Source organism: Haliaeetus albicilla, chromosome 14 (assembly GCF_947461875.1).
Source record: "Haliaeetus albicilla chromosome 14, bHalAlb1.1, whole genome shotgun sequence".
NCBI lineage: Eukaryota > Metazoa > Chordata > Aves > Accipitriformes > Accipitridae > Haliaeetus > Haliaeetus albicilla.
In genome coordinates, this window is record NC_091496.1 from 33,301,672 (window position 1) to 33,318,462 (window position 16,791).

Consider the following 16,791-nt stretch of genomic DNA (forward strand, 5'->3'; position numbering starts at 1 on the left):
TGTTGCCTATGTAGTAAAACTTTGATCAGGGCTAAAGTTTCGTTAATTATGAAATAAATTGTGAATACAAACAATGCTAGTAAATTCAATAATTGGGAAATAATGAATAAATTTATTTATTAATGAAGGAATTGGTTTATTAATTCATTGATTTTTACCACCTTTCTGACTTACATGTTGTTAATTGGTTCTTCTGAAAATCACTTTGTCTTAAATCAACTATCTAGAAATCCAAATAACCCAGATCATAGAATGGCTTGAAAACGTGGTGTTAAATCCACACTTACGCTCTTGCTTATTTCTAAAACTAGAATTTAATAACATGTTTCAGCTCAGGAAAACCAAGGAGTTCTTGGGACATACCTCTAGCTCCTGCTATAGATCTGAAGAGCCTAATTGGGGGCTTTTAGAGTAGCATTTCAATTACCATCTAAATGCCTTTGAAATGGGAGTTGCCTTCTAAATGTAGAGACATATGTTTTTTCCATTTCAAAAGCTTTTTCCTGTTTCACATTGCAATGAATTTAAGACTTTACTGAGTACTTCATGATAACTGAGAAAAGGAGGCCAAGAATGTTTTCTTCTCATAACCAGTTTCTGTGGCAGCTACTGGGGATGCTGGAAACATGGAAAGCCAAAATCCTGTTACGTAAGTTTTGGCATATGATCCCATGTCTTCCCACTATGGTGAACAGCAAGCCTTTACCTCACTCTTACCAGGGACTGAAAATAGCATAAAGACTTAATAACTAGCCACTAAGACACTCAGCTGGGTGTGGGAAATCTACGTCCGGAGAGTTGTGCTAATGTTGACTTGTTTGTACAAACTAGAGCAGCTCCAACTAGAGAGTCTGAACAAATAGTACCGTGCGGCATCCAAAAGCCTGGTTATTATGGCATTCAGCTGGTCTCTTGAAGACTGATACTCAGATATCACACAGAACAGGTTATTGGCCCCTGGTCTGTTTGCCCCATCTCGCCCAGCTGAGATGCTGCCCTAACTCCTGGCTCCTCCACCGCAGCGAGGTGCAGGAATCTTGCCCAGTTCTGACACAGCTTCCCTCACGTTACAGAAATCGGCCCTTTTGTGGGTAAATTCCATATCTGATGAACTGCCCTTGTCTGAATATAAACCATTTTCACTGAAAAACTGCCAGGCAGGTCTATCCTAAGGCACATTCAATGCTCTGAAAACATTTTTGAAAATCTTTTTCTTGTTGTTTCTTGAGCCAGCTGTCTTCCACCCCAAATTCTGTTGATAGAATAAGTGATGTATCCATCTGAAAGTAAACCAGAAAAATGGCCTCCCTTTACCTCATGTAGAATTGTGGCAGTTTTCAAGATGCTTTCTACTGGAGTTAGGCAATTTACTTCTAACTTTGGAAGTTGAACATGGAGTAGAGTTCCTCGGATATAACTCATGTGAGTCCTATACTACCTTCCGTATGATATGTGTTGATTGAAAATGTTTTTTACAAGCAAGACCACGAACCTTCTTAAACTGTTTTTCCTTTTCTGTGTCACAGATAGGAAATGGCATTTGAAAGTTAAAGCTTATGGCTGATGAGTTTAATTTAAATGAGGTGCTGTTTGAAATAGATAACACTTTCATTTTAGTAAATTAATGGTGTGGCAAAAGGAAACTCAAAGATGCTTCTACCTATAATAAAAAAAAGATGCTCTCTAGAATTCTAATATTTCACCATGTGATTATGTTACCTAATCTTATTCATTTTATTACATGAAACATAGTAAAATGTTTCCTCTGTGCATTACCATGAATGTAATTTCAGACTTTATACAAATCTTTGTGCAAAAATCCCAAATAGCTCTGGAATCATATTGATACACTCTAATAAAATTGCAACTGTCACAGTCAAAGGATAGAAGCAAAGCAAGGTTTGTGGGAGAGGTAATATCCTTTCTTTGACAAACTGATATAACTTGAAAAAATAAACTAGTACTGTGTACATTCACAAAAAAGGTTTTTCATTTTTCTAAGTGAAATGAATGTATAAAAATGCAGAATAAACAATTCCAGTTTTGCCAAACTCAGAGCATCCTTTATACTCTGTGGTGTCTGGTTTCCTGAGCTCACCAGGCAGAACAACGACAAGCAGAAGCTAGAAGACTTAGCTGGGAATGCAAGGTTCTCAAAATGTGCAGTATCTGCTATTGATAAGCATTTTTGAGCCAGTCCCAACACAGGGTTCCCTTTCCTATGCCCTGTTTGAAACAGAGAGTATTTCAGAACTTGCAGTTTCAGAACAGATACTTCAGAACTGGCAGTTACTGCCAAATAGTGAATTACTTACCCATTACTTCCTAGTGTAGGATAGAAGTCAGAAATACGCTACTGTGATGGCAAGTTTTTTAAAAAGATAATGCAATTCAAAGTTTGCGTTAAAAAACATTTTTATCTAATTGGTATTTAACTTCAGATAATGAAGTCTTTTTGATGGTAATCTACATTAATATACTGTCTCCCACTTATTTATGCCTGCAGAGCATGCCGTGGGGGGTGTGGTGCTCTGAAATTTGGCAGTAGTGTGTCATATTTGTCCCCGTCAGGGGAACAAACACCGTATTTTAACAAAAGAGATCCAGTGTAATTAATTTTCCGGACATTCCTAGATATTTGTTGCGTGTGACTTCTTCTAGGCTGTGTCTGTATTAGCAGATCACTTCAGTAGCACACTTCTGAAGTGGATCCCCCAGTCATCTCTCCACCTGCCCTTTGGTTCACGGCACGGCTTGACCTTGGGGTGCACAAGTGGCATTTCTGCTGGGTGCAACCCAAGTGGGAGCTGCTCTCTGGGATCTCACCTAGCGAGCTGCAGTTACGGATGGGTGCTCAGTTCAGCCCACAAGATGCAAACAGGGCGAATACGGGGTCCTCAGCACCGACTATGACCCCGCACTACCTTGTTGCATTGCAGTAGCTGCTGATAAAGGCAGAGCTCTCGAGTCCCTGCTCTCCCTCCTTTCAGAGCACTGTCCCGCCGGGGCAGAAGAGCAGTGGCGAGCTGGAGGCTTGAATCCACGCTGCTCCAGAGAACCCAGATGCTTTTCACCAGCAGAGCATCTGTCCCTTACACTTGCTTAGTGCAGAAGTGGTGCTGACACCAAGCAACAGGCAGACTAAATATTTTATTTTAAATGCGTTTAGAGTTGCTATTTTTGACAGATTTAATAACAGAACCCTTCTTAATTAAAACAAGTGAAATAAAAAGTGTTGGCATTTGCATATGAACATCTGCAGTAGCATTGTTCTTTATAGTTATTGTACACTGTGGAACGGTATGTTTGGCCAGTGCTGATTCTGGGATTAAAAATTATGGAGAGTATTTAACTTGATGGATGATCTTTCTTTCCTGAGGACTGGAAAGCATTTTTAAATATCAAGAGCAGTAAAATTTGTTCTTCCCTTTCTGTATCTGTTTTCACAGGGTGTTTTTTAACTATTTTGGCACATTCATGAAAAGTGACACTATAAACCACTGCAACTGATGACTGAGGTGACCAGCTCCGGTGCAGGGGGAGCGGGCCGGGGGATCGAGGATTTTGGGGGGGTTTCCTGAGCCAGGGAAACCCCAGGGGAGTGCGGAGACCTGCTGGGAGTCAGCAGCTCTCACTAGAGAGAGCGGCTGACGAAAGGTGTGCCCAGGTGGAGGAGCTGGGCTGAGCTGCAGGAGGCGGTGAGAAGGCTGCAGAGCATCAGGGAGACCGAGAAGGAGTTCAGTCGCTGGTTCCAAGCACAGTCCGCAGTGCACTCGCAGCCAAACAGCCAAAAACTCCCCAACCGGCACACATGGAAGGCTGCGGGGCCGATAATGCAGAAGAATGGAAGCTTGCAACGGCTAGGACCAGCAGGAGGAAGAGAATTCCCCCAAGGCCTGAGGTGCCCTTGCAGAACTGGTTCACTGCTCTGCAGACTGAAGAGGAAAGACCCGTCACATCAGGAGAGATGCTGGAGCCAAGTAAGGCAGCCCCATCTGCTCCCTGAATAACAACCAGCGCGACTAAGAAAAGTGGACGGGTGATAGTGGTGGTCGACTCTTCTGAGAGGTACGGAGGCAGCCATCCGCCGACCTGACACTCTCTAGAGAGATGTGCTGCTCACCGGGGGCTCGTATCAGGGATATCACCGAGAGACTACCAAGCCTACAGTCCACTGACTATTATCCACTGCTGTTATTTCAAGTGAGCACCAGTGATACAGCCGAGAGCGGTCTGAGGAGTATCCAGAAGGATTACAGAGCCCTGGGAGCGGCGGTAAGGGACTCTGGAGCACAGGTAGTTTTTTTCATCAATCCTCCCAGTCAAAGGGAGGGGGTTTGAAAGGGTCAGTAGAATCTGGCAAATCGACAAATGGTTACGGGACTGGTGCCACAGCCAGGGGTTCAGCTACTTAGACCACGGGACTCACTTTGAGAAACCTGGTTTAGTGGGGACCGATGGGATTCTTCTGTCAGAGAAGGGGAAGAGCATCTTTGGTCATAGGCTTGCCAAGGTGGTGAAGAGGGCTTTGAACTAAAGTTGCTGGGGAAAGGAACTTCAATCCATCCCACTCTGACCAGTTTGATGCCAGTGCCAGCAATAGATGTCCAGAACCTGGAGAGGGATCACATGTCAGCAGGAGATCACCTGAAGAACAGCACAAAGGAATTCCAGCCACTCCAGGCAGTAAGTCAGCTTCATCAGGGGCCCAAATTAAATGCCTCAGTGCAAATGCACGTAGCATGGGGAATAAACAAGAGGAGTTAGAGACGCGCACATGCCTGTGGGGCTCTGATTTTATGGGCATCATGGAGACATGGTGGGATGGCTCCTGTAACTGGAGTGATGGAATGGAAGGACACAGGCTCTTTAGGAAGGACAGACAGGGGAGACAAGGAGGGGGTGCCACTCTCTGTGTCAGTGACCAGCTGGAGTGCCCGCATGACATCTGGTCTCTGGAGAGACATGGATTTGACAGGTGGACCACTTGGTGGATAAGGAATTGGGTGGAAGGTTGCACTCAAAGGATTGCGGTCAATGGTTCCATGTTCAACTGGAGAAGAAGTGATGGAGCTCTGCCTGGGGATGGGTGAGGAGCCAACCGAGAGCCTGTGGGTCAGGATTGAAGCGAGGACAGGGACAGATGACATTATAGTGGGGGTCTGCTACAGGCCACCCAACCAGGAAGACCAAGCAGATGTGGCAGATATGGACAGATAGCAGCCTCATGTTCACAAGCCCTGGTCCTCAGGGGAGACTTCAACCACCCCAATATCTGTTGGAGGGACAACACAGCAGGGCATAAGCAATCCAGGAGGTTCCTGGAATGCGTTGATGACAACTTCCTTCTCCAAGTGATGGAGGAGCCAATGAGGAGAGGTGCTATGCTGGACCTTGTTCTCACCAACACGGAGGGGCTGGTGGGGAATGTGAAGCTCAAGGGCAGCCTTGGCTGTGGTGACCATGAAATGCAGTGTTCAAGACCCTTGGGGCAGCGAGGAGGGCACACAGCAAGCTCGCTACCCTGGACTTCAGGAGAGCAGAGTTTGGCCTCTTCAGGGATCTGCTTGGCAGAGTACCATGGGATACAGCCCTGGAGGGAAGAGGGGCCCAAGAAAGCTGGTTCGTATTCAAGGGTCGCCTCCTCCAAGCTCAGGAGTGATGCAACTGTCCAACAAGGAGAAAGAAAGGCAAAAACTCCAGGAAGCCTGCATAGATGAACAAGGAGCTCCTGGACAAACTCAAACGCAAAAAGGAAGCCTACAAAGGGTGGAAGCAAGCACAGGTAGCCTGGGAAGAATACAGAGAACTTGTCCAAGCAGCCAGGGATCAGGTTAGGAAAGCCAAAGCCCTGATAGAATTAAATCTGGCCAGAGACATCAAGGGCAACACGAAAAGCTTCTATAGGTAGATCGATGATAAAAGGAAGACCAGGGAAAATGTGGGCCCTCTCCAGAAGGAAGCAGGAGAGCTGGTTACCCAGGATATGGAGAAGGCTGAGGTACTCGACAACATTTTTGCCTCAGTCTTCACTGGCAAGTGCTCCAGCCACACCACCCAAGTGGCAGAAGGCGAAGGCAGGGACTGGGAGAATGAAGAACCACCCACTGTAGGAGAAGATCAGGTTTGAGACCATCTAAGGAACCTGAAGGTGCACAAGTCCAGGGGACCTGATGAGATACATCCACAGGTCCTGAGGGAACTGGCAGATGAAGTTGCTAAGGCACTATCCATTATATTTGAGAAATCGTGACAGTCCGGTGAAGTGGATAAGGGAAGAGCAACTGATATCATCTACCTGGACATGTGCAAAGCATTTGACATTGTCCCACATGACATCTGGTCTCTAAATTGGACAGACACAGATTTTACAGAATGGACCACTTGGTGGATAAGGAATTGGGTGGATGGTTGCACTCAAAGGGTTGCAGTCAATGGCTCCATGTCCAAGTGGAGAAGTGATGAGCTGCATTCCTCAGGGGTCAGTATTGGGACCGTTGCTGTTTAAAATTTTTGTCGGCAACATGGACAGTGGGATTGAGTGCACCCTCAGCAAGTTTGCAGATGACACCAGGCTGTGTGGCACGGTCGACACGCTGGAGGAAAGGGATGCCATCCAGAGGGACCTTGACAGGCTTGAGAAGTGGGCCTGTGCAAACCTCATGAAGTTCAACAAGGCCAAGTGCAAGGTCCTGCACATGGGTCGGGGCAATCCCAAGCACAAATACAGGCCAGGTAGAGAATGGATTGAGAGCAGCCCACAGGACTTGGAGAAGGACTTGGGGGTCTTGGCTGACAAGAAGCTCAACATGACCCGGCAACGTGCATTTGCAGCCCAGAAAGCCAATTGCATTCTTGGCTGCATCAAAAGTGTGACCAGCAGGTTGAGGGAGGTGATTCTCCCCCTCTACTCTGCTCTTGTGAGACCCCACCTACAGTACTGCATTCAGTGCTGGGTCCCCCAAACATAAGAAGGACATGGACCTGTTCCAGCAAGTCCAGGGGAGGGCCATGAGGGTGATCAGAGGGCTGGAGCACCTCTCCTGTGAAGAAAGACTGAGAGTTGGGGTTGTTCAGCCTGGAGAAGGCTCCAGGGAAACTTACAGCAGCCTTCCAGTACCTAAAGGGGGGCTACAAGAAAGATGGAGAGGGACTTTTTACAAGGGCATGTAGCGACAGGACAAGGGGTAATGGCTTTAAACTGAAAGAGGGTAGATTTAGATTACATATGACGAAAAAGTTCTTCACTGTGAGGGTGGTGAGGCACTGGAAGAGGTTGCCCAGAGAAGCTGTGGCTGCCCCATCCCTGGCAGTGTTCAAGGCCAGGTTGGATGGGGCTTGGAGCAACCTGGTCTAGTGGAAGGTGTCCCTGCCCATGGCAGGGGGGGTGGACTAGATGATCTTTAAGGTCCCTTCCAGCCCAAACCATTGTATGATTCTATGATTCTATGAAAACATAACTTACAAAACATTGATTAAAATTGCATTTCTGTTTTCTACAGCACTATCTGAAGCTGAAGGTTTTGATGAATGCTGATTAACTGCTAGTGGGTTTATTTAGAGTTTAAATATACCTAGGCTATATGGTAGTTAATTTTCTTTATTTAGTAAGTTCACATATATATTATATGTTTTATTAAGTATATATGATCATTTCCTTAATGAACAATAATAGGCATACAGAATTTATGATCTTGTTTCTTTTTTAATGCGTCCTTCTGTCTCAAATGTACATAGTATTAAGCAATACCTGGAATGATTATTAGCGATGTTTAACAGTTTTTAAATAACCCATCTTAGTGGCAATTATATGTGAAAGTGTGATGAATAGTTCTCAAAATGCTATGTCATACAAATCTAAGAGCTACTGTTGTGGTTTAACCCCAGTCAGCAGCTAAGGCCCCCACAGCCGCTCGCTCACTTCGCCCTGGTGGGATGGGGGAGAGAATCCGAAGGGTGAAAGTGAGAAAACTTGCGGGTTGAGATAAAGACAGTTTAATTGCTAAACCAAAAGCTGCACGCGCAAGCAAAGCAAAGCAAGGAATCCGTTCCCACTCCCCCTGGGCAGGCAGGAGTTCAGCCATCCCCAGGACAGCAGGGCTCCATCACGCCCAGCGGGGACTGGGGAAGACAAACGCCATCGCTCCCAACGTCCCCCCTTCCTTCTCCTTCCCCCAGCTCTATATGGGGAGCACGACGTCCTACGGGCTGGGATCTCCCTTGGGTCAGTCGGGGTCGGCTGTCCCGGCTGTGTCCCCCCCAACCCCTTGTGCCCCCCCAGGCTCCTCGCTGGTGGGGTGGGGGGAGAAGCAGAACAGCCCTTGGCTCTGGGTGAGCACTGCTCAGCAGGGACGGAAACATCCTGGGGTTATCAACACTGTTTCCAGCACAAATCCAAACCAGAGCCCCATAGTGGCTACTATGAAGAAAATTAACTCTATCCTAGCCAGTAGCTATCCCAGCTACTTTAGACTAAGCACAGGTAGGTTTTTTTTCTGGAAACGGTGTAGAGCTTTTTGCCACTTTGAAAAGACAAAATGAAGATAAGGAAAATACCCAAAATTTGTCTTTCATCTCTTCAGTCGATCTTAGGAGAACTCTTGCTATCTGATCATCAAAGTTGTAGCTTCAGAAAAGATTTGACAGGGTCTTGTAACACAAGAAAATTCTAAATAGTTCTAACAATGATCATCTCAAAGTTGCTGGTAAATTGAAGGTAGTATTATCTTCCCCTTAAGTATGGTTGTGCAAAGAATTGTGTTTGATATTTGAGCAGTGAAAGACTTCACTTTCATTATGTGATGATTTAGAAATGAGGTCCCATCACGGACCAGAATTTGGTTTTGGTACACTTTTCCCTGCTGATTTAGATGTGAAGAATAAGGCGACTCAGACTGGAAGCAGTTCTTGTTTCCAACATTAAATGTTTTGTGAACTTGTAGACATTTCTTAGCTTGTCTTTATCTTGCCAGGGACAAATTCTGTTTTGTTCGCTTTCAGCTCAGTACAAATAACAGACTGTTTCCTGAAGATGTCAAAGGTACTTCTGGCACAGGGCTGGAGGAGATGTGCTAGGAATGGTTTTGTGGTGCTGCACTGGGGCTGCGAGAGGATGAGGCAGGGTCTCATGGACTCTGCCTAGGGAATTCCTGATGTGGGGGGTAGGACACACAAAACCGCAGAAGAGGGTGTCTCCAAGCAGTCAGGACCTAAGGTCGCGGCAGTACATTGTGTCATCTCTCAGCCAAGACTTCTGAGAACATCAGTAACCTCATGCTTGGCATACTGATTTAATGAAGTGGCATGGGCAAGCCAGCCTTCTAGTTTGAACTGCCTTTGTCGTGGCCCATAATGTTACTGAGCAATTAGAATATGTGCACTTGCATGGGCGGTTTACAGATATAGCCAGGAAAATCTTTTACCAGGAGGGCTGGTCGCAGTGATGTTATTTTGGAATTAAAAGAAAAGTAAATGATGTGGCCCTCCCTCCCGCTGAAATAAAGCCAGAAAGTCTTAGGTTTGCATCAACACTTGACATCAGTTGTAGTAGATTGCAAAGCTTGGGTATTCCCTTCCTCTCCCTTCCTGGCTCAGTCTCTCACAGCTCTGTCTCCAGAGCCCAACTTTGTGTTTCAGAGCAGTCCAGCTGCTGCTCTGGCCCACAGCGCTCTCTCAAGACCAGGACTGCACAAGCATGGGATGGCACTCGTGACATTTCAGATGGCAGTGGTGGGATTTCCCTTTGGGCAGACAGACTGCAAACCCTGGTACGGCAGGCAGTCTGCGCACTAAGCTGCACAGGCTCAACTCTGACGTTCTCTGCCACGCTCTTCAAAAAGGAGTTTCCACATTGCTGGCTTCTGATGGGAGAAGGTCTTTATTTCTTGCTAGTTATGGATCTAGAGAATTATTGATGTATCTGAATGCAGTTACACATTCAGAGAACAACTGCATTACAGATCCCAGGAATAAGTGGCTTTTTCATTTCTCCACAGACAAATTTTGGCTCATCCCATTCATAAAGAACTTGCAGTTCATAATCTCAGGAATGTACAGGTGCAAGGCAAAGGGAGAAAAGTTACAGACCAGTCGGCCAGGGCAAGAACAATGTCTGCAGTAAGATGAGGGCACTGCTAAAAGGGCACTCTAAGGGAGTCTGCAGAGTCTTGAGAGTCTTCAGTGCCAGACTGAGCTTACAAAACTCTTTTGGGAATTAACACGTTAACACAGTTCTGTCCAGCATGCAGTGTGGCAGCTCCTGGTCCTCATATCCCAAGGAAGTTGAGTATCTCAGGTTGTCCCTACCACTTGGAAATGGAAACAAGCCAGGCTTGCTTGAAGGCAAGGGAAAAGTCATCTTTACTTTTTCCACTGTTGAGTGATGTCACCCATGAAGTAGCCTAGAGTGTAGGAATGGAAACATCTACTGGGGAAAGATTCTGGCAAGGAATCCTACCAAAAAAATTAGGTCCTCACAGCACTGGATGGGTTGCTCACTCCACCGGGTTTTGTGTTTTTTGCTTTCTTTCACTGAACATTTAGGATTTATCTTCGACTTCTGGAAGAGCTTTTTAGGAAATCACACCCTATCCTCAATATTTTGGAGTAGGTTAAGGCAGGTAGCCCTGGCACTTTAGAGTATTATCTGCTGAAGAAGGGCACAGCTCTGCTCACCCAAATGCACACTATTCTCATTTTATTTTCTAGGGAATGTGTTGGCCTCAACTGGCCCTGTTTTTTTGCTCCTGTTACTTTTCCTTGCTGTGATGTTGCATTGGGTTTGTGTCTTGTTTATTTAATGTACCTGTGTTTCTGATTTAAGTTTTCTCGGTTCTCATTCACCCTTTGGCCACAGCTGTGCCAGAGTGTGGCATGCAGGGCATCTGGGCACTGGGACACCAGCAGAGAAATTTCTCGGAAAGCCCCATGAGGAGAGCTTTTCTCTGAGGGTGAGGAAAGACCACTAGCAAGGGAGAGATGATGAAGAGCTACTTTCCTTTACAACACGATTTTTATTTGAAGAATCAGTAGGAAAGTCCAGTCTGATCTCTGGTCATCATGTGCCAAGTGACAGCTCAGGCATTGTGTACAAGGGGCAGAGAGACAGAAAATCTAGGGAGAAATTTTTTTGTGATTTTGAAAGAGCAAGAGGTGTTTAAGAGAAGGGTGTGAGCTTTTCAGCCCAACAGGCAGAAATAGGGCTGAGATAATATGCATGGTGGCCATTGCATGTGCGGGTAATGTAGGTATGTATGGACTCTCACACACTGCATGAGTGTGCTGTGAAATTTATGGGCATATAAAAAAAATTTAAGGACTGATATTCCCCAGAGACAGCAGGGAATATGCAGCACTGCCTACAGTGCAGGTCTGTACCTGTATACTGGACTGCCCTGAATCAAAGATGCCCTGTTTTCTAAACATTTCATGTAAACCTGTTATCCACCAGCGTCTGCGTTATGCTGCCGTGACAGCCTTTTTCTATTTGCATAACTATGACCTCCACTGAGCAAACAGAAGATTAATATGTGACCAGCATCTCAGTCTTTTGCAAAGTTCAAGAGATCACACAGAGCGAAGCTGTGGATGACACCTGTGATGGGAGCGTGTGACTGGTGACATAACACACCAGCTCTGAATTTTCCCACCTCTAAGTGCTTTCCAAACAACTTGTCCAGGGTTGGGTTGTCCAAACATCAGAGGATGATGGCTACGTTCTTGAACATTAGGATGGCAGTGTGGAGACATTGTAGGTAAATTAATGCCAGGTGCTTGGAATAGTTGAAGGTGGCCCATTGCTTGTGGATGTTCTGTACTTACTACTGATTCTAGTAGTGTAGAGGAAAATGAGGTGTCACAGCCTTTCTCCTCCAGAAATGGCATTTCTGCATGATAGAGACTGCAAGGTAGAGGTTATGACCCTGTCTGCCATAAGGAATTGTCTGCAGCCACCACCAATGACAAAATCCGCTCAAGCTTCTGGCCCATGTTCTGCATAACCTCTGGTAGTGTATAATAAGCTGGGTGATAGGTGCTAAGTGGTCAGTCAGCTTGCTCAAAGCTTATGGTCCCAGAAGGTGCTGTTGTGGGAAATGCAGAAGCCAAAGACATCTGGTTTGGCCCTTGCTAAGTGTGTGAGGACAAAATTAATGTTCTGCTGGCGAATGAGGGCCAGCAGTGTGGATTCAGTTTGGCATGAGTGACTTGGTTGGACAAATTCAAGAACAAACTCAGTCCGGACTATCAAAGATTATAGAGATACAGTCTAAAAAATTACCTGCTTCTTGAGAGGTTCCTGGCAGTATAAAGTTCCTCTCTTCAAGCTTTCCCTCAGTTCAGCGTAGAACTGAGGATTTTAGATTATCATTGGCAGTGATGAGCGCAGTACTGACTTTTCTGGACCTACCTAATAATTTTAACTTCTCAGTATACAATTGGCCTGGACAGTGTTTTTCTGCAGATAGGTTTTTTTATTTTTATTCTTCATAGTAACCTTATATCTTGAAGAGTATGGGCTAGGTTGTAAAATGTGTGTTGTTGTAGCTGAATAGGTGCCCAGGGCACATAATCGTTCAATACAGCAAGCTAGAATTAGAAGTGAAATATAAAAGTGTATTTCCTCTGTGAAGTAGAGAAAGAAGTTGCATTTCTTGATGTCCGATACAGAGAAGACAGTGTCTGGTACAATCCTCCCTTGCCTTTCCCCTCATAGCCCTTCTGTAAGCAGAAGACGGAGAGGTCCTGCCAGCAACGCTGTGAATTTTTTGATGGCGTAGCTCTTTCTCAGTAATGTGCCTTGCAGAACAAAGGACAACCTGCACTGGCCTAAATATTGCAGGGTAGCTCACATTGGTTCATCTGATACAAGTTCTGTCAAGTTAAATGAAATCCTCAGCTGCTTCTCTTAATCGCCAGGACACGGGAGCAATGCTATACTTTCATAGGAAGTGAACTGAACTCTAACCCAGACAAACTCAGTTTATAATAACTCCAAAAGCAAGTGTTTAATATCTTGCTGTGTTCCAGTATCATAGGTCAAAAATACAACTGAGTGCTAATTATGCTGTTTAATGCAACCATTTCAACAGTCTATATTTCTAACCTTTTTTATTGGTTTCACATTTTCATATTCTATTAGCAGCCCATTTTCTGCTCCCTTCCCTCCCTATTTGACATTTCAGAATGAATAACAAAGCAGTTTTTTAAGTGCATATGCATTTCCTCAAGGAAATCAGGACTTGAGCACACATTGGTCTTTGCATGCATGCCAATGAAGCGTGCATAAAAATATGTCTGCCTTTGCTTGCATACATGCCAAAGTCTGACCTTCCATGCTTTGAACTCTTGCTCCAAAACGCAAATGCATAATTCAAGAGGACTGAAGCAGAATAGTGTTGAGCATAACATCTGGGTACATGGTTCCTTTCCATAGCAAACTACGCAGACGTGAATTACGGTTCTAAACTGCCCGTGCACCAGGAGATATGGGTTCCTCAGAAAAAGGATGAGGAAAATCAGTGTGCTCAGCGGCCAGGGCAGTCTGCACCGGCCACAGACAAGCACTGCGGATTGTGTCCTTTCTGGAGAAATTCTCAGCTGTGTAAATTACCTCTGTGTAAGTTTCAGATAGGAAGGTGAAATAGGTGGGAAAACCCACCTTTGTGGTCTCAGGAGACTATATGCAAGAGAGAAGCACCATAATGAATCGCCTTTCCGAAGTAAACCACTCTGGGTATGGGCCAAAGTGGAGCTTGTAGAAAAGTCAGTCAGGTTCAGGTACTGGCAGGTGAGATGGTAGCTAAGCAAATGTTTCGGGGGTAAGCAGGTTTGAATATTGCTTATGTCTAATTAAGTCTGAGATGCCTTTTTTTTTCTTGCCCAGATGCTGGTAATACACTTAAGGGATACTGGTATAGTGCCAACCATAGTGTTGAATACAACTGAATGTATTTATTAAGAATAAAAATAAATGTTCAAAGGTAAAGATGGTGGCAATCAAGTAATTTTGTGCCTCATTATATCGTGAAGAAGCGCAGCCCATCGTGCCACAGAAGAATGATGATTAGGAGTCCAAATGTGTACCCTGCTGCTTATGTGCGTATTTGTTTTCCCTTCCTACACAGACACAGCCAAGGCTGATGTATAAGAAGAAATGCTTACAGGCTGGTAGCCTGTGCCTACTGGTGTACAGATTTTTCTTTTGCTCTGCTGAGTATTTGTCCTGTTTGGAAGTGTCATGGGAAATATTCTTCACATTGTTTTACAGCCCTCGGTAGCTGAAGAAAATGAGACTTAATTGCTGTAGAAAAAAACTCCACTCTGCCACAATTATTTAGCTGCGTGCGTGCATTCAGATGTTGATATGCCCCTATTACAGCACAGATTTACTGACAGCTATGGCTACTGGGAGAAGCCTTGCTCCCCCTCAAATTACCAGCTAAATTTGCCTGCTTCCACAGAACCAGGAATTCAATCCGTCATCGCTGACAACTCTGAAGGATATCACCAAAGTGCTGCTGGAAATGATGCAGAGCTATTTTGGGGGGATAGCTTAGAAAGATATTTTCTTAAATACCATATTGCAAAATTGTATGAATTAGCCAAATGTGTCTTCTGGAATTCTCACAGCATTCATATGGAGGCTTTATTACTTTTGTAATTCACTCTTCACTGACTTCTCAGAAATGCCATAAGATGTGTTGAAAACTTGTACAAAGGACATCTTAGGAGACACAAAGCAAAATCTTTCTACAACTCCCAGAATCTACTAAAGATTAATTTAGTCCAATGAAAATTGCTTTCATACAGATGGGTTTCTATATAAAAATTAGAGTTCACAGTTAGTGTCCTATAGCTCCTACAGCTGAGAAAAGACTTTTCAAAGGTTCTAGTGTCTTTGGTGCCTTAGAAAATGTTCTCTCAAATTGATCATTTGAATTTGGCCTAGATCATACAGTCCTTAGTACATTGTTATAGTTTACTTCTTTCTGATTTTACTTAATTGGTTTGCATCTGCAGTGAAAAATATGGAATGAGGGACAAGAGTGATACACTCCAGGCTAATTTTGCGACATGGTTAGTACTAGCTACTAAATTTCTTTCTACTAAGGATACAGCTGAATGCTTTCCTATTTTGAATTAAATGATTTGTTTGTACACTTAATTTTCTTCAATCTCTTTTCATCAGCAGAAAAGTACTGATAAAGCACTAGATGACCATTCGAAGACAGATAAAATAGAATGATGCATCTTCATTACTACTGTATTCTCTCTGAACTATTTTTTTTTACCCTTGCAGGACGGTTCTGTTTACTCTGACCTCTGTAGTTGTGCTTGTCATCACTACTGACTGGATCAGCTGGGACAAGCTGAATCGTGGATTTCTGCCAAGTGATGAGGTCTCAAGAGCCTTCTTGGCTTCTTTCATCCTGGTGTTTGACCTTCTTATCGTCATGCAGGTACCCTCTCCTAATGTTTCATTCAAGCTGCTGAGACTGCCTAGTCACTCTGTTTCCTCTAGACCAAATGGTGTTTAGCTAAGACTACATAAAGGTAAATAAATGTTTAGTTTGCAACCACTATTAGTAGGGACATTTTATTACACCATTCTCAGTGACTTTGCAAAAAGCCTGCTGGCCTTTTATTGTGAAAACATTGCTGATTTCTCTTCTTAGACTAACAGGTAAGAACTGCACAACTTTCCAAATTAGAAGGTGTTTTCTGCAAAAGTGACATCAGAAAAAGAAACGGAAGCTAGTTGTTTTGTAAATTCAAAGCTTCTGTTAGGAAGGTGAAAGAAATTCAGCCAAACAAGAAAGAAATACTTCCATGTTTCAAGCATTTACAATATTACAGCATTTTAATAGATGAAAATTAGTATTTGCTACTAAAAGTCCACTTTCCACTTGCACATGAAGATTGCTTTACTTTGATGACACGTCCTTGTACTGTAAGGTCTTCTGCCAGCGAGGTTAACCGGGGAGATGATTCCCTGTAGTCTGCCTGATGTCTGCTCCTTTGAATCTAGCTGTTAAGAAAGGAATCTGGGTCACAAGTTTGTGGCCAAAAACCTCCTTCATGTGATGCTGCTCTCTACGCTTTGCATTTGTCTGTGGTTTGAGCCTTGTGTGAATAACTCACCCAATGCTCTGTGAAAAATTAGGTCATTTGGGCGGAGGGAAGGAAAAGGAGCATCGAAGGCCTGAGTGACTTTTGCTATTAGTCCTAGATATGTTAGACGGTTGAACTGAAGTTTAGCAAAGAATTTGAGAAGAACTGATGGGTCCTTTCTCTCCAGTGTATTACCAACTAAGTCTGCTAGCAAAGACCATTTCTGAGACACTTAGTTCTCTATAATGAGATATCTATTGCTTGAGTAATTATCCTAGAGGTGACACTGTGGTGGCACTCAGAATTTATCACTGCTGTACTAGGACATTAAAGCTGCATAAAGTCCTATAGTTCAGTTTTATTTTCCAATGTCCAGCACTGTTCAGTGCTCGCTGCGGTTCGTGGTTAGAACAAGGAGGATAAGAAAGGGAATACTGTTTTTCTAGTAAGATTTCTGGTGCTTTCTTTTCTCTCCCTTTGCATTTTACATTTTGTTTGCTGTTTCGAAAAAATTCAAGAGAATGTATAATAAATGATTGTACTTCACAGCGCTGTAATGAAAGCGTGAATGAAAATACACGATGTATCAAGCAATACTGAATTTGATATTGTATGCAGGGTAGAGAAACAGAGTTGTCTTCATACCAAATAATTATTAAATCATCCTTTCAACTTTGAAAA

General features: G+C 44.1%; 1 protein-coding gene across 6 annotated transcripts in view; it reads left to right on the forward strand.

The window, feature by feature from the left end:
- Positions 1-16,791, forward strand: part of TMEM117 (transmembrane protein 117) — a 237,662-nt gene that overhangs the window by 179,894 nt on the left and 40,977 nt on the right. For all 6 annotated transcript variants that reach the window (XM_069802220.1, XM_069802224.1, XM_069802221.1 and 3 more), the window contains one exon: positions 15,299-15,458. In XM_069802220.1, the coding sequence (XP_069658321.1) occupies positions 15,299-15,458 (160 nt within the window). The remainder of the gene's footprint in view (positions 1-15,298; positions 15,459-16,791) is intronic.